This window comes from Phoxinus phoxinus (assembly GCF_949152265.1).
Source record: "Phoxinus phoxinus genome assembly, chromosome: 6".
Lineage (NCBI taxonomy): Eukaryota > Metazoa > Chordata > Actinopteri > Cypriniformes > Leuciscidae > Phoxinus > Phoxinus phoxinus.
Window position 1 is genome coordinate 8,848,076 of NC_136881.1, and position 25,963 is coordinate 8,874,038.

Here is a 25,963-nt window from a genome sequence, read left to right on the forward strand (position 1 = left end):
CATGCCGAGGGCATTCCCCAAAGTGTTGAGTATCGACGCAACGTCTCGTTCCCTACTCAGGGAACGAGGGTTACGACAGTAACCCGAGACGTTCCTTGTGTTTAAATCGTATGTGTTAAACTACTATAAACATTTTAACTGTTGAAGGTGTAAATGAGTTAGACAGTATAGTATAGTTGTGATTTTGCAGTAAAAACATGTTTTATTATGTATAGCTAGCTAACAGGGGAGCTCCTGTAAGCACACGTAACGGTACGTCTCTAATGTGGATTTACATAACCATATACATCTTAAACACGCTTATTTAAAATGTCTATTTACATCTGAAAGGAAAATATTGTATAAGTATTGCAGATGAGCACATCACAACATGAAAAAGACATCTGAGTGATGTATGTGTGCTATTATGTAGGATAATTCACTGTTGTCAACATTAGACAAATGTTCTAAATAAACGTAAGGTAAACAAATGTAAGGTAAATAAACAAATCTATAAAGTAACTAAACATGTTATTTATTTTATTTGTCCCTTACTGTTGATAAATTGAGGAACATTTAAGTTGGATAAAAAGTGAGTTAACACATCAGCTACAACCTCAGCATGTAAATGTAGGCTAGTATTGAGCACATAAATCACATAAATCACATAAAACACTATCTGTGTAGCAGCTGAGGCTTAGCCTGACAGTTAGCCAGTTAGCCTGGACCAGGCTAGTTTCCCAGCATAAGTTGCCAGGGTAACTTTGAACTATTTTAAGTTTGCTTTATGAAACAGAATCCACCGACAATAAGTCTGACTAACCAAAATAAGCCTGGCTTGTATTCTAATCTTGTTTTATGGGACAACCCTCTGGTCTGATTATGTCTGTTTCTAGGTAGGTTTTCCATCTGTTAATTGGTTCAGTTGAATCAGTTCTCTCCCTGTTTGTCACTATGGTTTCTAATTGAGATTCAGTTCAGGTGTGTCTCGTTAATTAGTCTCATTAGTTTCTCCGTTTGCTGTCTATTTAAAGGTGCTGTATGTAACTTTTTCACTATAAAGCATATGTTTGCATATTGAGGAAACATGCTAAGTTCACATATTCGTTTCTCTGAAAAACACTTCTACAGCCAGTTATTTTTACATTGAAATGTGTTTCCAGGCTGGAAGGTTTGTTATTGTTTTGGTCTGTGATACTGTATGTTGCCAGTTTGATAATTTTCATTGTCCATTGCACTCTTTCCTGTTGCGTGTGCTCAAACTGGCAACCTGTGTGAGCGCTGTCGAGTCTGAGGAGCAGGTGGCGGGAGAAACGTCGATCTCCGATATTTTTAATTCGACTACAGTACCTATTTCGACCACTAGTTGTCATTCTTACATACTGCACCTTGTGTTTCTTTCACTTCTTGGCCAGTTCTATGTTGTTTTAAGTTGGTTGTTCTGTTATTCCTGTTCTTGAGTGATGTGAGTTTGCTTCTAAAATAAGACTGCTGCACCTATATCCTGCTTCCTCTCTTCTGCAATCAACCGTGACAGTAATAAAACCAGTTGGATCCAACATGTGTCAACGCACCTTCTTAATATTTTTATTTAATTTTATATATCAACTTGAACATTGAGCTTTAATTACAATAATTAAACAATGAACTGTGAAATACATCACGTATGTATCATTCATATTTTAAAAATCATCACTATGACAGTTTTTAACAGTTGGTAAGGTAAAAAAAAAATGGGAAAAAATAACCTAGATTATCATAAAACAGGAGTCTGAATTTAACAAAGAATAAAAATAGATTCCATCAGGCCTCAAAGATGTTTAGGTATGTAACCAAAATACTTTTGTAGCCCTGGATGATGAAACATACAACGTTTTTTTAGCAAAACATTGACAATGCAAACTCAAACTGCCCTTTTGTCAGCTTCATTTTGATTTTTTGAAAATATTGTGCCCACTTTAAGGGATAGTTTAGTTTAATTTAAATAAGACCTAGACATGTTCTTGACAGGTTTCATTTAGGATTCAGACTAATTTATCTTGTTTCTATTTGCATGAAGTATAAGTAATGTAAAATTAGAAAGAACAAAGAGTGATACTTGTCACTCATTCAGAAGTGTCTCAGGTTTCTTGTATTCAAATAATTTAAAGTCTGCTTCATAAAGATTGTACAGCTTTCTCCTGTCAGATATGGAAATGCTTGCAAACCAGTCTCGCTCCCAGTTTACAGCTGTCCTATTCTCGTACCCAGGGGGAAAGTGAATATATTTATCCAGACCAAGAATCCTCAACAAATGTTCTGTATCCTCATCAACAGTTTCCAGCTTCCCAACAAAATCATAGTCAATTTGGCACGGATGGCAGAGTCTGTTCATCTGCTGCCAGTGTTCATTGAATGGATCCTTCTTCTCAGTCTGTGGATCTAACAGGTACTGAATAAAGTGAGTAAAGGACAGTCTGATACCTGCGGCGAAGGCCTCTTGAGCAGAGGCAGGGGGGGATGAAATATTAGCATAACGCTGAAGCATTGGTGAACCAATATACTTATAGTAATTCTCATTTGGTGTAACAAACTTGTCCCGGAAAGCAGAAATAAGTCGTACAAAAGGATCCCGTACAAAAAGGAACTTAGTATAATTCTTTAGTTTGTGATGCATCAATTGATGTGAGAAACGACCAAAGCGCCTCCAAAGCTTGTTAAACGTCTTATGTACTGTATGATTATGGATTAGCTCAACCGGTATGTCAAGAGGATCCAGATATGGAGCTCCATTAGGTGCCTTCAGGTTCTGGCTGAGCACAATCATGACTCGTTTCCAGTTGGTACACGCTACCTTCGGTACAAAACAGTAAATAACACCATGATGATCATCCACAATGAGATGGTTCAGGGCTTTGTTCGGAATCTGGTCAAATGTCTTAAATTTCCCCGGGAAGTTGAAGCTGCTATTGGCTGAGCAAAGATCTCTTATAATACGTCTACGATGTGCTTGACGCAGTTTGAGGTGTGTGAAATCTTGTGATGAAGCCATGTGTGGGTAAAAAGTCCCTTGTCTCAAATCATTCCAGAAAATGATGAAGAATGGAACAAATACTGCTCCCAAAAAAAAGAAGCACTGGAGCTGCCTCTGCACTGTCATATTGGCTGGACGCCTATTCCACATCCTCAAAAGAGATTGAATGGTATATTGACTCTGGAATTAAGTTGAGAATTCTGGGGGGAAACACAAACAAAGGACTTTGATGAATTCAAAATTTACAATCTACTACCACAAAATATAATTCATCATATCTAAACTCACACTACAATGTGAACATATAGCACGAAAGCTCTATCTTTCTGGCAGACTACAATCTTTTTTATATATATTTTTGGTAACATGTCAGAATAATGGTCCGTCATTAACAGGTAATTAGGAAGTAATGAAGGACAAATGAGTGAGTAGAACATTAACACTTCAGCTGCCACTATTAACAATAAGTAACACTTTCTATGAAGTCCATGATTATAATGAATTATAGCTCCATTTATACTTAATCCTCAGGTGCTCTTCGGTCATTTTTGAATTTGTTTTGAATTGTTAAAAATCACAGCTTCATCGGAATTTTACGAAACTTGGTGACTTTTATGGCATTTGGTATGTGAACACAAAAAACAATCGAGGGCATGATTCGAGCAGGCTAAGTGGTCGTAAAAAAAAAAAAAAGTCACACTTTTGCTCTTCGGTCAAAAATTACAGACCATAGTAAATGAATGGGAAATATCGACAAAAGAACAAAAAATTATTAATATATATATATATATATATATATATATATATATATATATATATATATATATATATATATATATTTATATATATATATATATAATATATTATTATAATTTATAAAATTATTAATTATAATAATACTTTATAAATAATAATAAGCTGTGATTAGGGGTGCGGTATGACCAAAATGTTTCACGGTATGACTAATTTTATTTCACGGTAACACGATATAGTTATTTATATATGTAGTTCTTCTCGAAAAATCTACAAAAAGGGCTTTGTATAATAAATAAACCCAAATACTTTAGAAATGAAAAGTAGGCTGCTATATGATTTCTTTGGTAAACTATTTGTGCAAGTGCACGCCATCAGCGTTCTCACAGGTTCACGTTTTAAAGTTTTAAAGCCACTTTGGAACAATCTACATTGTTAAAAGCGCTATATAAATAAAGATGACTTGACTTAAACTATTTTGATAGCTAAATATAGTAAACAAAACACACTCATCAACTTTTAGATGAACTGCCCCCAACTGATTGATATTAAATACAACTCTGTGCAATTCAACTTTAAATAAAGTGTTGCTGAATACATTTTTTTATCTCATCTTACTGCTATAAGCAATGTAATATAAGCGTATAAGGAGATCTGTCTCTGGAACTATTTTAAATTTGATCATTTATAAATAAGTGTATAATGAACTATGAAAAAGCAAATACATGACTTAAGTAATTATTAAAAAATATATACAGTACGTATATATGCAACTATAACTGTTATTATAATGCAGTATTGGTCTTAATGAGTCTTTATAAATATATTTATAGACTTATTATAAGTATAAATGGGGCTATGGACTTCATAGAAAGTGTTACCCTAATGTGGAAACAAGAATAACAAATTTAGGAACGAGATAGCCTATTTCCTTATTAGGTCACCAATAATTACTGAATGAGAATGGCATTATTAAGAATTAAGAACTAATAACTAACATGACAATTTATAAAGAATTGCTTATTAATTTCTAATCACAACATATCTGAGATGTAGGGATGGGCAAATGAAGCCTCGTGAAACACTGAGTGTTCACTGAGTGTTTCTGGAAAAGATTCGAAGAATCAAGATTCAAAAACAACATCTTGTGGCAGGTCAAAATTATAGCAGCCATGTTTATGAGCAGCGGAGTGCGCAGCGGCGTTGTTTTATCCATTAAGCACAAATAAAAGCCTGATAACGCGAAATGTTCAGTTTTCTGATAATATAATTCACATATTAAAGTGTGGCAATAAATTAAATGTAACAATTATATTAATACTACTTATAAAAATACCAACAGAGTTGCTTGATGCAAGTAAATGTTGGTCTAATTATTTTATGGTTTATGTTTTAGAATATATGATCATGTAACATAGGCTATAGGCTTATTTTAAAAAATATTTTAAAAACTGTAGAGTAGTGGTCTGGGTTCAAACATTCTGACACGCTTCGTTTTTCGTTGATCACGTGCTCTGAAAACAATACGCACTATGAGGCGCGCAATAGCTTCATGAGAAAGTAGCCTACTTGATACGCGCTTTGAAGCTTCAGTGTCAAATGTAACATCATACTGAGATGTGAGCAATAGGCTTGTTTGAGATGAGCAAAATCTGCGCAGAACCGATCACCGGTGATCACCGCGAGATGCATGCCGGTTAGAAATGTGTCCGACTGCGTTCCGCCTGGCTCTGATGTCATGCTGACGTGTGTCAAAAATTTCTCGCGAGCGCAAGGCACACCTGTCGGATTCTGCAGTTGCGCGCAGTTGCTCTCCACCGACTGCGCGGATCAAAAGCATGATGGGAAACGACTTGCTGACGACACAGCTTAATGCTCATTGGTTTAAACAACCAAGATGTAATGTTCTCTTTTAAAATGTTTGATATTAAAACTCTGATATCATGTTTTATGTGAATAAATGATCTGTGAATATTCCCAAACTCTCTGACAGTGCGATCTCTAGGCCTATATGGATTATGTGATTATGTAATTAAAATATATATATATAAACACATGTATTAAAGAAAAAAAAAAAAAAGATTGATAAACACGTATTTGGAATGGGATTATATAGCCTAACAAGTGATTTGGGTGTCTTGTTCATTATATTTATTTTCATATTTAAGCAACAGAACTTAAATTGCATCCAGTTTATTAGCAACACTGTGCACAAGCATGAATCCCGTGATATCCATCTTTGATCTCACAGCTGTCAGATCCACTGTGAGAAGAGAGAACTGTCCGGCTTGCCTGCACTTTTTTCACTCCTCCCCTCACTGCAGCCGCCTACTCTCGCATACATTTCAGGCGAGGCAAGGCGCATCTCAAACAAGCCTAATGTCTTTTCTTTTCTTTTACTCTGAATATAGTTTTCACTTTAAAATAATAGTTCGAATCACTAAGTTCTTGAAGATTGACTATGGTAACACTAGTGATGCATGACTATGTAAAAAAGATAATTGATTAGGCTACGTCTCATACGTTTTGAGCCAACGTAGACTTTGAATGAATGCAGCCTTTATACACAGAATTAACTATAGGCACGAGTGATTTAAAAAAAAAAAAAAACAGAAAATGTTTCAGTAATTATTTAACATTTTACAAACACAATAAAAAAAAAAAATCAAAGAACATAATTTAAATCCACCATGTTAATTGTCATTGTAGCAATTATCATATTTGAGTCTGACATTCACCAAAACAAAATAGTTATGAATAATTGCCATGAGATAACGCGCTACTATCCATTCAAAGTAAGATTCGGAGTAGGCACATTTTTTATTTTATAGGCTATCAGTAAAATATTAATACAAGCCTAAATTACCGCATACACAACATACGTTTTAGCTTGTTCTGGGTTCAACCCAAACGAAAAATCAGGAGCCTACTCACCTTCAATAGGAGACTATCTCCTCATCCTGGTGATGTTCGAATGTCCTTCTTTCTCCGCAAAAGGAGGATCTTAGTGTCGAGTTTCAATTTGGTTTCTCAAAACCAAATAGCTCCCAGGCCCCAGCTAACACAAATACGTAACTGTTACGTAACTGCAACGTAATATGGTGACCAAACTTTCGTCGTGGCGACGTATAGCCTAGTTACGTCGTGGCAACCGGAAAAGTTAAATTAACTCAACCCCTGGGCGGCGTTCCAGTCCAAAATGTTCATGCCCATCACCTGCTAACTTCCCTCCGTCTTGTTGCTTACGTTGCACAAGTGCCCTCTACTGGCGGAAACTGCAATGGGCTGAATTGGAACGTCCTAAGCCCTTGATCACTCGGAATCAGCTATGGAGTTGATTTATTAGGGCCCAAGCCTTGAAAAGGCGAAGGCCCTATTGTTTTCCTTCGGATTATTCTTCTTTATTATTATTAGGGCCCAAGCCTTGAAAAGGCGAAGGCCCTATTGTTTTCCTTCGGATTATTATTATTGTTATTATTATTATTATTTTTCTTACGACTATTCGGGCACTTTTGGGTCTCTTAACATACTCAAAAACTCTTGAAACTTTGCACATGGGTCAGAACCCGCGGCCATTAGAGCCGGACTGAAGCTGGTACCCGGGCGTGGCAGGGGGGCTCGACAGCGCCCCCTGGAACGGGGTCCGAAAACTTGGTCCATAAATCAAACACTCTTGCATGAAATAATATGAAACTCGGTACACTTATAGATCTCATCGGTATATCCTTCGTGCTCTGACTTTTTACCCCAGCCCAACAGGAAGTCGGCTATTTGGCGTAGTTTAAAAAACACATGCAATGGAATTTAAAATACTCCTCCTAGAAAATTCAATCAATCACCACGAAACTCGGTGTGCATGAAGTCAAGACATGGAGGATGAAAAATTGCCAGGGGATTTTTGATATCTCGAACGGTTTGGCCGTGGCGAGGAAACGAATTTATGGCGAATATTGGAAACAGGAAGTGTGTTATAACATCCTCATACATTAATTGATCTGGATGAAACTTCAGCAGTGTGTTCGCTGTAAGAGGCCGATCACATGGATGTGACTATTGTGAGTCAAAGTTATAGCGCCACCAACTGGCAGCAGGAAGTGTGTCACTTTCAAAATGCTTTAAAATCACCCTCTTATTTTTACCCGATTTGCTTCAAACTTTATGTGTATAATGTAAACACACGTTTCGAGGCCTGAAAAATGGACAATAAATACTATTTATTATCTATTTTATAGCTTTGAAAAGCCATGTCAGTGGGCAGTAGATTATTTGTCAATACCTGCTCTCACCTCATCTCTAGTATTAGCCTATCTCTATTTTTTGCCCTGTCTCTTCTCCTCCTAAAGCTGAGCTTTGACTTTTTCTTTTCATCTGTGTCAGTGAAGAAAGTAGGCTAGGTAAACATATGGTTAATTGATATTTAGTTTAGCTGTTTTATTAATAATTGTCTTAATTTACGGAAGGCTGTTTTTTTTTTTTGTATTAATTTACAATACCCTAGCCTACACTTTCGTTAGGCTGCCTAGCCTACATCTTATGTCTAATATGATGAAACCGACTAAGTTAGGCCTATTTTTAACTCAAAATGTCGAAATTAGACAAAAGTTTATTAGTTAGCCTGAATATTTTTGTCTATCGTTTAACAGTTCTATCCTAAAGCAGCTATCAAATAAGAAATGTTTAGTTACTTACCTTCTTATCTCGCAGACTTGCACTTTATGACCGTCTAGGCAATGATGCGTCGAGTTGGACTGGAAGTCGTGCTCAGCAGCTTCTGTCAACTTAAAGCCCGTTCTGGGTAAATATACCTCCACACCCAGCTCCATCCCCCGGCGGTTCTAGTGGGCAGGGCCGCACTAATTATCACGGGCTTACTGGGAGAGCCCCGCGGTGATGATGAAAAAATAAAAATAACTAATTTTACATTCTCGCATTTATGTGCTGTTGTCTTTCGTCCTTATTCACATTCTTGCACATGGGTATTCAAAAGAGAGCAAATTTCCCCCTCTTTGGGGCGTTTAAGTTTTTTTTTTATGTTTTTTATATATATATAGGCCTATAGCCTATATATAATTATATTAGTTATAAATAACATATGCTCTCAAACTACAGACTTCACTATTCATCTATCATACACTGAGGTATAATGTCCTGCACAACATTCTCTTAAACACTTGTTTATTAATATCTGAAAATTATAGCACTTATCATGTAATCCTCTTCTCTTCAAATACGTCGCTGGTGTCAGCTAATCCATAAAGATTTGTATATCCCCATTGTCAACGTAGTGCATAGGAACAGTAAAAATGTATCTTGACTTTCTGTAATGGTTATTTTGGGAAAAAACAGGTGGGGGCGTTTTACCCCACTCTACTGAGTCTAATTTATGTAGGATAATAGAACTGTTGCAATTAATTTAAGTTTTTAAACAGACATTAGGCCTAGCCTATAGTCAAACTAAGAATTGTTGAAGAATTCATATAAAATTAAATGGTTTAAAAATCTTTGAACCACACAGTAGGCCTAGTTATCTCCATGTCTCATCCAGTAACAACAATTGAGAACAAGCTATTGCGGGGTTTGAGAACCAGAAGTTCAGAACCAACCTTACTGGACAAGTTGAGCTTAAGACATAGTGTGAGCCCCTTTAATAGTATGCCTGGAGGTGAGAAATATTTAAAAAATTGTCAAATTCTCTCAGTATTCTAAGATCTAATTCACTAGTATATCAATACAATTACAAATTAATTGTATTTGGTTTTGTTGTAGACACTAAAACAGTCCAGTATATAGTTCAACTCTTTTCTTTCTTTTTTTTTATGTTGAAATAATGAAGATTTCTGTGCCACCCGAACTGGTTGCTGGCTCCTGCTGGCCCCTAAATTCCTGGCTCCGCCACTGTTTGAACTATGTGCAAATATGTTCATACAGAGATATTTGTATAGGCCTATATTTAGTTATATGACAGACCAATAGATTTGGATGTTTTGTTAATGGTGTATTCCTGCAAAATAAAAGGCTGATAACGTGCACTTTGTGATTAAGAAGAATGAGTGAATGTAGGTAATAGTTCTGGTGGATGAAGGGCCCCTCAAGAGGTAAAGCCCAGGGGCCCCGCGTCCCTAGTAGGCTACAGTCCAACCGAGAGCTCAAAATATAGAAATTGAAAATCAGAATAGGATGAATCATTTTTTATGTTTGCTCAAAAATCTGACTTGGATGCAAAAACCCAACTTCATTGCAGATTAAACCGAGAGACAATTATCTGTTTTTTAATTATTACAAAGAAATGGAAAATGAAAGTTTGAAGCATCTTTTCATTTGGATCATTTTGATGGTGCGAATTGAACAAAGAACTGCAAAGCAAGAAACTTCTCTCAAAAATGTAAACAGCTTCGGCTACATTGACGTTTTAAATTAAAACAACAGCAAAGAAGACCTTGTATCGTCACACGAAGGTTGCGTAAGTTCATTTATTCAGCAACCACAATGGCAAATATAGTAGAGAGATCTGTGCTTGGATTTAGTTATTATGTTCATCACTGAGAAGGTTTAGTCGCAGCACACAGCACCAAGCGGCAACTAGACTGACTTAGTCGGGAACACTTAATATAAAAAATCTCACTGCATTGACACCATTGCATGAGAAATGAACTGAGCTGAGCTGGACAATTATTGTTTTCTCCATAGCTATAGATAAATAGGATTTTTTTTCAGACACTTAAGCTGGAAAAAATGACACTATTTTCTTCTAGAGTTGCTGTACAGTCAAAACAAACTTTGTTGCATTATTTTCCTGTTATCGAGAGTTGTCAAATTTGATTGATTTATGACCCTTTGGAAATTCAACACACCTACCGGCTGAAGGCCGGGGTGGGTCAGGCGGGTCTGGATGCTTGACTGGGGCCGGCAGCCTGAGGGGGGACTCGAGTGGGGCCCAGCAGAACAGGAAACTCGAGTTGGACCATCCGAACAGGCAGATCAGACTTGGACAGGACAATAATCAGGGTGAAAAATGGGAACAAAATTGAAGGATGCCGGTTCGGCTGCCACTCTAAAAATTATTAGTTGGCTGAAAAACCATTTATAAAAGTAATTAGATTAAACACAAAAAACATAGTATTCATAACTTTTCAACCTCTACTTAAGGGTTGCCTGAATCATAATCATACACTGTTAGTTCGTTGGCCAGAGGAGAACTGGCCCCCGACTGAGCCTGGTTTCTCCCAAGGTTTTTTTCTCCATTCTGTCACCTGATGGAGATTTGGTTCCATGCCACTGTTGCCTTGACTTTGACTTGCTTAGTTGGGGACATTTAATATTCAACAATATTATTGATCTCTACTTAAGGTGGATGATGAGGATGACGCATTTTTCTTCTAGAAACAAACTTCTTGTATTATTTTCACGTTATCACTGTGAAGCTGCTTTGATACAATCTGTATTGTAAAAAGCGCTGTATAAATAAAGGTGACTTGACTATATAGTGTGTGTAACACAAAAATATAAGTTATCAGGTGAACTTAAATGTATGAATAAATAAAATGAAAAACATAAGTCACGTCAAATAGCAAGCAAGCAAGCAAGCAAACTTTATTTATAAAGCACTTTACAACGACCGAAGTAGCCCAAAGTGCTGTACAAAGCAAAATATAACACAACACAGCTAATTTACTATAAAATACATAGTAAAATAAGTTAAAAATAAAAACATATAAAACAAACCATAACATGCAAAATGTCAACTCCTGGTGTTAAAGGCCAAGGAATATAGATGAGTTTTTAAAAGAGATTTAAAGTGAGTTAGTGAAGTGGCCTGTTTTACCGGCTGAGGCAGGTCATTCCACAATTTTGGAGCTGCCACAGCAAAGGCGCGATCCCCTCTGAGTTTACGTTTTGTTTTTGGCACGTGAAGGAGCAGTTTATCAGCTGACCTAAGAGAGCGAGTGGGTGTATGAAGATGTATTAACTCAGAGATATAAGACGGGGCAAGACCATTTAATGATTTAAAAACAAATAAAAGAACCTTAAAATGAATCCTGTACTGTACAGGCAGCCAGTGAAGCGACGCCAAGACGGGTGTAATGTGCTCATATTTACGTACTCCTGTCAAGAGACGTGCTGCAGCGTTTTGCACCATTTGAAGACGAGCTAATAAAGACCCACTAACCCCCACGAGAAGTGAATTACAGTAATCCAGCCGGCTAGTAATAAAGGCATGGATTACTGTCTCAAAATGTTGTCTTTCTAAAAAAGGCTTTACTTTGGCCAATTGCCTCAGCTGGAAGAATCCTGTTTTTACTACTGCTCTAACCTGGCTGTCAAAGTTAAGATGAGCATCAATTTTAACCCCCAGGTTAGTGATGACTGGTTTAACATATTGGGTCAAAGCACCCAGCTCAATGGAACTAGTCCCATTAGTACCACCAAAAATCATCACTTCCGTTTTATTTGTATTAAAACTTAAAAAATTAGTAGCCATCCAGGCTTTAACATCGTCTAGACACTCTATTAGCGAACTGACAGTGTCATTCTTTTTAATCGGCATGTACATCTGACTATCATCAGCGTAGCAGTGAAAAGATATGCCATGCTTCCTAATTACTGAGCCTAGCGGTAGCAAATACAGTGAAAATAGAAGAGGACCCAGAATTGACCCCTGAGGGACCCCACAAGAGAGAGGTGCAGAAGAGGACTCATAGTTCCCACAGCTTACACAGAGAGTTCGACCTTTCAGATATGACCTGAACCATTCAAGCGCTATGCCTTTTATGCCCACACAATGCTCCAATCGAGAAATCAGAATTTCATGGTCCACCGTATCAAATGCAGCCGTCAGGTCAAGAAGCACAAGAACAACATAATTACCAGAGTCTGTAGCTAAATAAATATCATTAAAAACTTTTAAAAGAGCAGATTCTGTACTGTGTAAAGATTTGAAGCCGGACTGAAATACCTCAAGAATATCATTATCTTTTAAAAAAGCCATTATTTGATTGCAGACTATCTTTTCAAGGATTTTTGAAATAAAAGGTAGTTTTGAAATAGGCCTAAAATTAGCATGATCTGTAGGATCAAGACCAGGTTTTTTGAGTAGAGGTTGCACTACAGCGTGTTTAAAAAATTTTGGGACCACACCTGAGGACAGGCTGCTATTAGCAACTGCAAGAACAGACGGTCCTATAGTAGAAAAAACCTCCTTAAAGAGTCGAGGAGGAATAGCATCTTGTGGTGAACCTGAGGGCTTCAAATTTCCAACAATCTTCTGTAACATACACAAAGTCACAGGTTCAAACCTATCAAATGTTGCAGAGCAAATAACAGAGACCGAGGGGTCACAGGCAGAAGGTGAAATTAGAGCTCTGACAGAAGTGATTTTATCAATAAAAAAGCGTAAAAAAATTTCACAGGCAGCCGGAGAGTCCTCAACACAGACAGTTTGTGGAACATTAATAACTGAGTCAATAGTTTTAAACAGAACGCGAGGCTTATTACTATTCAAAATAATGATCTCAGAGATATACATTCTTCTAGCCTCTTTCACAATTGACTGATAGTGACGCCAACATTCCCTTAGCATTTGAAATGACACTTGCAGTCTATCCTTTTTCCATTTACGCTGACAATACTATACTATATATACTATAACAATTGCGTCAAAATTAAGTAAATCTAGCATAAATGTCAGTTTTGAAGAGTATTCACATAAACACAGTCGGTTATGTCTTTACAGAATGTATAGTTGTGAGAATATTGGATGTGCATTAATGCTCTTTAATAAGGATTAATTATTTGAATGTATACAAATAAATGTCTGTTTGAAAGAATAAAGAATGATGTATGCAAGTTCTTATAAAGAATGCATATCCTTCATTGAAAAGACTCTTCTACTTCAGGAGAAGTGGTTTTATTTCATTTTAAGAATTTGTTTTATGTTACAGCAGTTAAATCTATGTCTATATTCATGTTCAAACTTTAAAATCATTCATATATCTATCAACAGGTTAATAGATGTTTTCTCTGTTAGTGTATATAATGGGTTTGGACATTTTTGAGAATCTCTAAATTAATGCACTACAATTTAACTAAACCCATTAGATTTTAGTCGACTACATCTACAAAAGTAAAACATTTCAGATGACTAAAACTAAAATGGAATTTTAGTCAAAAGACTATGACTAAAACGAAATCTAAATTTGCTGTAAAAATGAACAATGCTGGGAAGGCCTCAGGAGTACAGACAGGACAGGAGACAGCCAGCTGAGAGGTGTGTGTTGCCCGGAAAACAGGACAATCAAGACATTAAAGGCAAAAATCACCCACTGGGCCATAGCAGGACGGACAGGAAACGGTTGGCTCAGGAACAGTCTCTGGGCAGGTAGCGGGCTCCAGGGTAGCCTCCAGGCTGGGAGTCGATGCTGTGTGAGTGGCCCAGACACACACACAAGGGCAGTGACGTAGAAAGAAAGGGCCACATCTTCAGACATGACAGGGAATTCAGGAACCGGCAGACTTGACGCTATAGAGGAAGCCTTTCTTCTCAGTAGCGGGGCGATGGCGTGAAGATAGCTGCTTCCATGGGAACAGCAGCATTCACGGCCCTCTCAGGGAAAGCAGCAGCAAAAAATGTCAAACCCTGGGTACGCTGCAGCTTCTTCAACTGCCACGGGGGTGCTACAGCATACACAACCGCCTCTGGAAAAACTGCAGTGTTCACAGACAACAGAGCTGCAGGGTGTGCTGCCATCTCTGGGTAAGGTGATGCGCAGATGAGCCGGGCATCCAAGAGGAAGGAGACCACCTTCACCATAGTTGTAAACAAATCCAACAAATGCCCAAAAGGACTAGAACCCCTTGCATTCCCATCTCCCAAGCACTGATGGGCTCGTTCAGGGCGCTATTACAGTTTTCTCGATTGAGTAAACACATTTCTGGAAACTATGCCTCGTATTCTCAAAACAGTAAACACAAATTCATAACGTCTCACCCAATTCCCCAAATATCCTATTTTCAGGTCAAAATGAAGCTCTTACACTCAAAACCATTCATCCTTGCTGAAAAAAAAAACTTTGCCCTAAACTGTACATCACACACAAGCCCTCACAAACACACACACTACAACATAGTCTTACGCACTGGTGCAATAAATTCAAAACAACATTTCCAAAACTGGTAAGTATATGTTGCTTGTAGTTCCCCCCATCACAAAACTTTTCACATGATGAACACAAAAGACAAAACCAATGGATACATTGCCACATTTTTATGCATTCATGTACTACACAGTACAACACACACAAAAATGATTCCGCCTCAGCATCCCGTCTTTGGTCTGGGTCAGGCCAGAGAATCTTGTCAGCATTGCAGGCTATTATTGGCCCTATAGCCAGGCAGCGGGGGTTAAATCCTCTTGCATGCCTGTTCCTCGCTGGCACGCATCAACTGAAATATTTGGTAGGCTTCGGTAACACTTTACAATAAGGTTCATTTATTAAACATTATTTAATGTATTAACTAACATGAACAATACATTTGTTACAGTATTTTTGAATCTTTGTTAATGTTAGTTAATATGAATAAAGCTGTTCATTGTTTGTTCATGTTAGTTCACAGTGCATTAACTCATGTTAACAAGATTTTAATAAAGTATTAGTAAATGTTGAAATTAACATTAACAAAGATGAATAAATGCTGTATAAGTGCAGTTCATTATTAGTTAACGTTTACTAATATAGTTAACTAATGAACCTTATTGTAAAGTGTTACCTAGGCTTCTTCCATTTCATCGTCTCTGTGTCCTAGAAAAATAGAAGTACTGATTACTGTAACACATACTTTTTACAAAATGGAAGCATTCAGAAAACTATCTGTATGTGAAGCAAGTTGATGCATTTCTTTTATGTGTGTTGTACCAGCACATAGTACAGCTCTCAAAAGTTACAGAGCAGCAGTCTGAAGTACATCTACCTGTTTTTCTCCCGGAAGGTTCTTATGATTGAGGCGACGGTGAAGCGACTCAAATTTGGCCTTACTCGTAGCCCAGCATCCCTCATACCATGGACAAAGACATGGGCAACTAGTGGCACGAATTTCATCCGAGACTTGTCTCCTTGCCCTTGCCCTTCACCTTCCTCCTCCACTCTAGTGTCCTCAACTTCCTTCGTGTCTTTCTGGATCTATTGTTCCAAAACTGAATAAACTGACTCTGGCCCCTTTATCTATCTATTGAAGGTTCTGATTGGTGTGTGATCAATTTGGACTCTAAGGCTGCATTCCAAACCGCATACTTCCCTACTATTTAGTATGGGAAAAAGAGTAGGCGAGCGAAAAAGTATGTATGAATCCAAAAGAGTAGGCGAGAATTACCTGGGTGACGTACTAATTATCGCGAGATTCGGACTTAAGTGCGTTCCAATATGCCTACTTTCCTACTATATAGTAGGCGAAAACAGTACGTGAAGGAAGCAGTACGTTCGAAACATCAGTATTCATAAAAGAGTAGGCGAGAAGTTCCCGGATGGCTTACTGCTTCCAGCCAGATTTTTGAGTGCTCAACCGGTGGATACTCTTCTATCCCAGGAGGCCACGCGAGGGGATACGTCATTATCAAACATCACGGAGATCAGCGATGCGCGGGGTTTCAAATGTGAGTAAACACGGTTCCTTGTGTTAAAATTGCATGTGTTAAACTACTATAGAGTAAACGTTTTAACTGTTGAAGGTGTAAAGGAGTTAGACAGTATAGTATGATTGTGATTTGGCTGTAAAAACACGCTTTATTATGTATAGCTCTAGCTGACAGGAGCTCCAGTAAGGACACGTAAGTTACGTCTCTAACGTGGATTTACATAAACCATAAACATCTTAAAGACGCTTATTTTAAACGTCTATTTACATCTGACAGGAACATATTTTATAAGTATTGCAGAAGAGCACATCACAACATGAAATATACATCTGAGTGATATGTGTGCTATTATGTAGAACATATCTATAAAGTAACTAAACATAAGTTATCTATTTTATTTGTCCATTAGTACTGTTGATAAATTGAGGAACATGTATGTTGGATAAAAAGTTAAAACAACCTCAACATGTAAATGTAGTGTTGAGCTCATAAATCACAAGAGGTTATGGGAGTCTTGTCTGGATGTTACAGGGACAGATGAACAGATGTGTGTTTATCCGGTGGAGAGAGGCTCATGAAGCTGATGCTGTCATCAAAGGCTTTGAGTGAGTATACTACAGAAATTAATAATAATTTAAATATTAAGTTGTAGTTTATTTTAATTATTGTAATTTTAAACAGAGCTATTACAGCACCTTTCTGATTCTTGATTTCTGTGCATTTGCTGCACAGCTGTTGTGGTGGAGCAGGACCTGCAAGGAAAGATGATGGCGGCATTTGTGGAAAAAAAGCGGTTCTTGTCTGCTAAATAATACTGAAATCAAATGACATTGTGCTGTTAAAACTACTGCTTTTGTGTTATGTTTGTGCATTTTTGTAGGATGTGAAATGTCAGCAGACTGGTGTGAGCACTGAGGATGAGGAGCACAGAGCTGAATCCTGGAGATCGTGCCATGGACGAGACCCTCCATCACTCCACCGGCCCTTATTGCCTCAGATTGTGAAGCACAACACATCACGCAACAACCTCCGGCACGGCTCACCTCTGGCGGTTCGCTGATTCATCAGAATAAAGCCGCATAATGGGAACCGCTGTGTTGAGATGGCAGTAGATGTGGTTCAGTGCCTGTAGCCTATATACATGATTGTAGTTTGAATAAAGCTTTGTTTCATGTGTTGACTTGCATTTGTTTATTGTGTGATGGTGACTTTCATTCATTAATTTACTCCTTTATTAATATTTAGGGCCCAAGCCTTGAAAAGGTGAAGGCCCCATTGTTTTCCAAAGGATTATTCTTCTTTATAATTATTAGGGCCCAAGCCTTGAAAAGGCGAAGGCCCTATTGTTTTCCTTCGGATTATTATTATTAGGGCCCAAGCCTTGAAAAGGCGAAGGCCCTATTGTTTTCCTTCGGATTATTCTTCTTTATTATTTATTATTAGGGCCCAAGCCTTGAAAAGGCGAAGGCCCTATTGTTTTCCTTCGGATTATTCTTCTTTATTATTTATTAGGGCCCAAGCCTTGAAAAGGCGAAGGCCCTATTGTTTTCCATGGGATTATTATTTATTCTTCTTCTTTATTATTATTATATTACTACCTTTTGGGCACTTTTGGGGGCCTTAACGTGCTCAAAAACTCTTGAAACTTTGCACAAATGTCAGAACCCGCGGCCATTAGGGCCCGACTGAAGCTGGGACCCGGGCGTGGCAGGGGGGCTCGCCAGCGCCCCCTGGAATGGGATTCAAAAACATGTCCATATCTCAAACACGCTTGCATGTAATAATATGAAACTCGGTACACGTATAGATCTCATCGGGCCGAACAACTTTCGTGCTCTAAGTTTTACGCCAGTCCAACAGGAAGTCGGTTATTATGGGCTGTATGGAAACGCATGTTCTGGCATTTGAAACACTTGTCCTAGAGAATTCATCGGATGACCACGAAACTCGGTGTGCATGAAGTCAAGACATGGAGGATGATAAATTGCGAGGGGATTTTTGATATCTCGAACGGTTTGGCCGTGGCGAGGAAACGAATTTATGGCGAATATTGGAAACAGGAAGTGTGTTATAACATCCTCATACATTAATTGATCTTGATGAAACTTCAGCAGTGTGTTTGCTGTAAGAGGCCGATCACATGGATGTGACTATTGTGAGTCAAAGTTATAGCGCCACCAACTGGCAGCAGGAAGTGTGTCACTTTCAAAATGCTTTGAATTCACCCTCTTATTTTTACCCGATTTGCTTCAAACTTTATGTGTATAATGTAAACACACGGCAGATGTAGACCTGTGAAAGAATTATTGATATCTTAAATACTGTTGCCATGGCAACGCTTTAAACTTTTATATTCTTTTTGGGTGCATTTGAGGCTCTTAACATGCTTCAAATTGCATGAAACTCAACATGCATATCAGATTTATTAGGTACTAGGCATGTGTGAAGTTTCAGAAATGGGCGCGGTGGAGGGGCTCAGTAGCGCCACCTTTAGTCAAAAATGGGGTATTAGTTTTACCTACAGTAACCAAACTCGGTACGTATATTCTTCTCTTCGATCCGGACAACTTTCTAATTTACAGTCATTAGCTCCGACCAACAGGAAGTCAGATATTTTGGTTTGAATGTGTACTGTTTGGAGCATTTTCCCTCTGCCCCTCTGTGTGTGTGAGTGTGTGTGAGGAGGGGGGCTTTATTTTAACCCTTTCTCTGCTGTGTGGGACTTCTCGGGCACTTTTGGGGCCCTTAACGTGCTCGAAAACTCTTGAAACTTTGCACACAGGTCAGAACCTGCGGCCATCAGGGCTGGGCTGAAGCTGGTACCCGGGCGTGGCAGGGGAGCTCAACAGCGCCCCCTTGAACGTGGTCCGAAAAACTTGGTCCATATATCAAACACGTTTGCATGTAATAATATGAAACTCGGTACACATATAGATTTAATCGGGCCGAACAACTTTCGTGCTCTAAGTTTTACGCCAGTCCAACAGGAAGTCGGCTATTATGGGCTGTATGAAAATGCATGCCCCTGGAATTTGATATACTCCTCCAAGAAAAATTATCCTATCGCCACCAAACTCGGTCAGCATGAAGTCAAGACATTGAGGACGCTAAATTGCGGACGGATTTTTGATATCTCGAACGGTTTGGCCGTGGCGAGGAAACGAAGTTATGGCGAGAAAAGAAAAACACAATGTGTTATAACGTCTTCATACATTAATTGATCTGGATGAAACTTCAGCAGTGTGTTTGTTGTAAGAGGGCGATCACATGGATGTGACTATTGTGAGTCAAAGTTATAGCGCCACCAGCTGGCAGCAGGAAGTGTGTTACTTTCAAGATACTTTTGACTAAAGTGGGTGGGTTATTTTTACCTACAGTCACAAAACTCGGTCTGTATATTGTGCTTATCGATCCGGACAACTTTCTCATTTACAGTCATTAGCTTCGACCAACAGGAAGTCAGATATTTTGGTTTGAATGTGGTCTTGTCTCTCTCTGACAGAGTTCCCCCTGCCATTCTCTCTGTGTGTGTGTGTGTGTGTGTGTGTGTGTGTGTGTGTGGAGTGGGCGGGAGGGGAGGGAGAGAGGGCACACACACAGACAGCCCCCCCCCCTTTCTGTGTGTGTTTGGAGGGGAGCAGAAAGACTCACACTGATACAAGCTCTAAAGCAGACTTCTTCTCGACAGTCAAAGCGGGGTTACGTTATTGCCCGTCGTGAACAGGAACCCGAAAGGCAACGGGGTGGCGGCTTTTTATATATATATATATATATATATATATATATATATATATATATATATATATATAAATAAATATAGCTGCAAGCAGCGATGGAGGGCCCAAGCCGGTGGCAGCGCCAGCCCGGTGCCTTTAGTGTAACTAAAGGCACCAGGGTGGCGGTGCCACCGGCTTGGGCCCGTAATCGCTGCTTGCAGCTATATTTTATTATTTATTATTATTATATTACTACCTTTTGGGCACTTTTGGGGGCCTTAACGTGCTCAAAAACTCTTGAAACTTTGCACAAATGTCAGAACCCGCGGCCATTAGAGCCGGACTGAAGCTGGGACCCGGGCGTGGCAGGGGGGCTCGACAGCGCCCCCTGGAACGCGGTCCGAAAACTTGGTCCATAAATCAAACACGCTTGCGTGTAATAATATGAAACTCTGTACACTTATAGATCTTATCGGTTCATATATCCTTCGTGCTCTGACTTTTTACCCCAGCCCAACAGGAAGTCGGCTATTTGGCGTAGTTTAAAAAACACATGCAATGGAATTTAAAATACTCCTCCTAGACGATTCAACCAATCACCACGAAACTCGGTGTGCATGAAGTCAAGACATGGAGGATGAAAAATTGCGAGGGGATTTTTGATATCTCAAACGGTTTGGCCGTGGCGAGGAAACGAATTTATGGCGAATATTGGAAACAGGAAGTGTGTTATAACATCCTCATACATTAATTGATCTTGATGAAACTTCAGCAGTGTGTTCGTTGTAAGAGGCCGATCACATGGATGTGACTATTGTGAGTCAAAGTTATAGCGCCACCAACTGGCAGCAGGAAGTGTGTCACTTTCAAAATGCTTTGAATTCACCCTCTTATTTTTACCCGATTTGCTTCAAACTTTATGTGTATAATGTAAACACACGGCAGATGTAGACCTGTGAAAGAATTATTGATATCTTAAATACTGTTGCCATGGCAACGCTTTAAACTGTTATATTCTTTTTGGGTGCATTTGAGGCTCTTAACATGCTTCAAATTGCATGAAACTCAACATGCATATCAGATTTATTAGGTACTAGGTATGTGTGAAGTTTCAGAAACGGGCGCGGTGGAGGGGCTCAGTAGCGCCACCTTTAGTCAAAAATGGGGTATTAGTTTTACCTACAGTAACAAAAATCGGTATCTATATTTATCTCCCCGAGCCGGACAACTTTCTAATTTACAGTCATTAGCTCCGACCAACAGGAAGTCAGATATTTTGGTTTGAATGTGATTTGATGGGAATTTTGCCAGTCTCTCTCAGTGTCTGTGTGTGTGAGAGAGGAGGGGGGCTTTATTTTAACCCTTTCTCTGCTGTGTGGGACTTCTCGGGCACTTTTGGGGCCCTTAACGTGCTCGAAAACTCTTGAAACTTTGCACACAGGTCAGAACCTGCGGCCATCAGGGCTGGGCTGAAGCTGGTACCCGGGCGTGGCAGGGGAGCTCAACAGCGCCCCCTTGAACGTGGTCCGAAAAACTTGGTCCATATATCAAACACGTTTGCATGTAATAATATGAAACTCGGTACACATATAGATTTAATCGGGCCGAACAACTTTCGTGCTCTAAGTTTTACGCCAGTCCAACAGGAAGTCGGCTATTATGGGCTGTATGAAAATGCATGCCCCTGGAATTTGATATACTCGTCCAAGAAAAATTATCCTATCGCCACCAAACTCGGTCAGCATGAAGTCAAGACATTGAGGACGCTAAATTGCGGACGGATTTTTGATAGCTCGAACGGTTTGGCCGTGGCGAGGAAACAAAATTATGGCGAGAAAAGAGAAACACGATGTGTTATAACATCTTCATACATTAATTGATCTTGATGAAACTTCAGCAGTGTGTTTGTTGTAAGAGGGCGATCACATGGATGTGACTATTGTGAGTCAAAGTTATAGCGCCACCAACTGGCAGCAGGAAGTGTGTTACTTTCAAGATACTTTTGACTAAAGTGGGGGGGTTATTTTTACCTACAGTCACAAAACTCGGTCTGTATATTGTGCTTATCGATCCGGACAACTTTCTCATTTACAGTCATTAGCTCCGACCAACAGGAAGTCAGATATTTTGGTTTGAATGTGGTTTTGTCTCTCTCTGATTTGTTCCCCCTGCCATTCTCTCTGTGTGTGTGTGTGTGTGTGTGTGTGTGTGTGTGTGTGTGTGTGTGTGTGTGTGTGTGTGTGTGGGGAGGGAGGGAGGGAGGGCACACACACAGACAGCCCCCCCTTTTCTGTGTGTGTTTGGAGGGGAGCAGAAAGACTCACACTGATACAAGCTCTAAAGCAGACTTCTTCTCGACAGTCAAAGCGGGGTTACGTTATTGCCCGTCGTGCACAGGAACCCGAAAGGCAACGGGGTGGCGGCTTTTTATATATATATATATATATATATATATATATATATATATATATATATATATATATATATAAATAAATATAGCTGCAAGCAGCGATGGAGGGCCCAAGCCGGTGGCAGCGCCAGCCCGGTGCCTTTAGTGTAACTAAAGGCACCAGGGTGGCGGTGCCACCGGCTTGGGCCCGTAATCGCTGCTTGCAGCTATATTTATTTATATATATATATATTTATTTATTATTATTATTATATTACTACCTTTTGGGCACTTTTGGGGGCCTTAACGTGCTCAAAAACTCTTGAAACTTTGCACAAATGTCAGAACCCGCGGCCATTAGAGCTGGACTGAAGCTGGTACCCGGGCGTGGCAGGAGGGCTCGACAGCGCCCCCTGGAACGCGGTCCGAAAACTTGGTCCATAAATCAAACACGCTTGCGTGGAATAATATGAAACTCGGTACACTTATAGATCTCATCGGTTCATATATCCTTCGTGCTCTGACTTTTTACCCCAGCCCAACAGGAAGTCGGCTATTATGGGTTGTATGAAAACGCACGCCCCTGTAATTTGATATACTCCTCCAAGAAATTTAATTTGATCTTCACCAAACTCGGTCAGCATGAAATCAAGACATTGAGGATGCTAAATTGCGGATGGCTTTTTGATATCTCGAACGGTTTGGCCGTGGCGAGGAAACAAATTTATGGCGAGAAAAGAGAAACACGATGTGTTATAACGTCTTCATACATTAATTGATCTTGATGAAACTTCAGCAGTGTGTTTGCTGTAAGAGGCCCATCACATGGATGTAACTAATGTGAGTCAAAGTTATAGCGCCAACAACTGGCAGCAAGAAGTGTGTTACTTTCAAGATGCTTTTGACAAAAGTGGGGGGTTAGTTTTACCTACAGTAACAAAACTTGGTATGTATATTGTGCACAACGAGCCGGACAACTTTCTAATTTACAGTCATTAGCTCCGACCAACAGGAAGTCAGATATTTTGGTTTGAATGTGGTTTTGTCTCTCTCTGCCAGAGTTCCCCCTGCCATTCTGTGTGTGTGAGTGAGTGTGTGTGTGTGTGTGGAGAGGGGAGGGCACACACACAGACACCCCCCCCCCCCCCATTGTGTGTGTCTGTGTGGGGAGGGGAGGGAGGGCACACACACAGACAGCCCCCCTGTCTGTGTGTGTGGGGAGGGGGGCAGAAAGACTCTATTAAAAATATGTATATTGTGCCATCTAGTGTTTTATACTATGTATATGTGTTTTTTTCTTTTAAACAATTGTTTTAAAGTACAGTAATTTCAATGAATATATATACCCCTCTTTCATAGGAATTTTCGGTGTTGTGTACTTACAATGGCTGCTGATTTCATGTGTCCGTTAAGTCCATGAGACTGTAGGGTGTCTAATTTTTCATTTTAGGTTTCAGAAGGGTGCTCACGCATACTTTGTGGTTGATATGTGCCCTCGATGCACACTTTTGCAGAACCCACACTGATGCAAGCTCTAAAGCAGACTTCTTCTCGACAGTCAAAGCGGAGTTACGTTATTGCCCGTCGTGCACAGGAACCCTAAAGGCACCGGGGTGGCGGATTTTTTATATATATATATATATATATATATATATATATATATATATATATATATATATATATATATATATATATATATATAAATAAATATAGCTGCAAGCAGCGATGGAGGGCCCAAGCCGGTGGCGCCGCCACCTCGGTGCCTTTAGTGCAACTAAAGGCACCGGGTGGCGGTGCCACCGGCTTGGGCCCGTAATCGCTGCTTGCAGCTATATTTATTTATATATATATATATTTAGGGCCCAAGCCTTGAAAAGGCGAAGGCCCTATTGTTTTCCAAAGGATTATTATTTATTATTATTATTATTATTGTTCTTCAAGGGTTTGGGGGCTTTTGGGGCCCTTAACATACTCAAAAACTCTTGAAACTTTGCACACGGGTCAGAACCCGCGGCCATTAGAGCCGGACTGAAGCTGGTACCCGGGCGTGGCAGGGGGGCTCGACAGCGCCCCCTGGAACGGGGTCCGAAAACTTGGTCCATAAATCAAACACTCTTGCATGAAATAATATGAAACTCGGTACACTTATAGATCTCATCGGTTCATATATCCTTCATGCTCTGACTTTTTACCCCAGCCCAACAGGAAGTCGGCTATTTGGGGTAGTTAGAAAAACGCATTCAATGGAATTTAAAATACTCCTCCTAGACGATTCAACCAATCACCACGAAACTCGGTGTGCATGAAGTCAAGACATTGAGGATGAAAAGTTGCGAGGGGATTTTTGATATCTCGAACGGTTTGGCCGTGGTGAGGAAACGAATTTATGGCGAATATTGGAAACAGGAAGTGTGTTATAACATCCTCATACATTAACTGATCTTGATGAAACTTCAGCAGTGTGTTCGCTGTAAGAGGCCGATCACATGGATGTGACTATTGTGAGTCAAAGTTATAGCGCCACCAACTGGCAGCAGGAAGTGTGTCACTTTCAAAATGCTTTGAAATCACCCACTTATTTTTACCCGATTTGCTTCAAACTTCATCTGTATAATGTAAACACACGACAGATGTAGACCTGTGAAAGGATTATTGATATATTTAATACTGTCGCCATGGCAACGCTTTAAACTTTTATATTCTTTTTGGATGCATTTGAGGCTCTTAACATTCTTCAAATTGCATGAAACTCAACATGCATATCACATTTATTGCCTAGTACACTTGTGCAAAGTTTCAGAAATGGGCGTGGTAAGGGGCTCAGTAGCGCCACCTTTAGTAAAAAATGGGGTATTAGTTTTACCTACAGTAACCAAACTCGGTATGTATATTCTTCTCTTCGAAACGGACAACTTTCTAATTTACAGTCATTAGCTCCGACCAACAAGAAGTCAGATATTTTGGTTTGAATGTGAGTTTTGGTATATTTTAGACTCCGAGTTTTTAGCGGTGGTTTATTTTATTCACACCAAACTTTTTCAACATGATGAAAATACATTAAAGATGCTAAATTGTGAACGGACATTAAATATCTCAAACGGTTTTGCTATGGCGAGGGATTAAAGTAATGTCCAAAAAAGGAAACACTAAAAGCCTCATATCTTCTAAAAAATGTATTATACACCATTTATTTCTATATAAAAGTATACAAATATCAGAACTAAACCCATTTTGTTCTTTTATTTCAATTTAAGAATTATGTATAAGTTAAAAAACAGCCAGAATGCACTTTTTATCATTCACTAATGAAAAAACACGATCGACCGTCTTAATGAGCGAGTCATTGATTCATTCGTTCAAACGAGTCGTTCGAACGACTGAATCATTCATGAATGACACAGATCTTTATGGATTGATCATTGAATCTTTGAGTCAAGCGATTCTTTCAAAATGCGGAATTATTCACTAATGAAAAAACATTGAGATGC

General features: G+C 39.2%; 1 protein-coding gene across 2 annotated transcripts; it reads right to left on the reverse strand.

Moving 5' to 3' along the window:
- Positions 1-1,543: 1,543 nt before the first annotated feature.
- LOC306999929 (carbohydrate sulfotransferase 12-like) lies at positions 1,544-8,512 on the reverse strand. Of its 2 annotated transcripts, none has more exons than XM_079615042.1 (2): positions 6,680-6,801; positions 1,544-3,192 (listed from the first exon to the last, which is right to left on the reverse strand). In XM_079615042.1, the coding sequence occupies exon 2, from the start codon at positions 3,140-3,142 to the stop codon at positions 2,081-2,083; it is 1,062 nt and encodes a 353-aa protein (XP_079471168.1). In that variant the 5' UTR covers positions 3,143-3,192; positions 6,680-6,801; the 3' UTR covers positions 1,544-2,080. The 2 variants fall into 2 exon arrangements, with proteins under 2 accessions (XP_079471168.1, XP_079471167.1); XM_079615041.1 differs by lacking the exon at positions 6,680-6,801 and adding an exon at positions 8,435-8,512 and having other exon boundaries at positions 1,550-3,192.
- Positions 8,513-25,963: the final 17,451 nt, after the last annotated feature.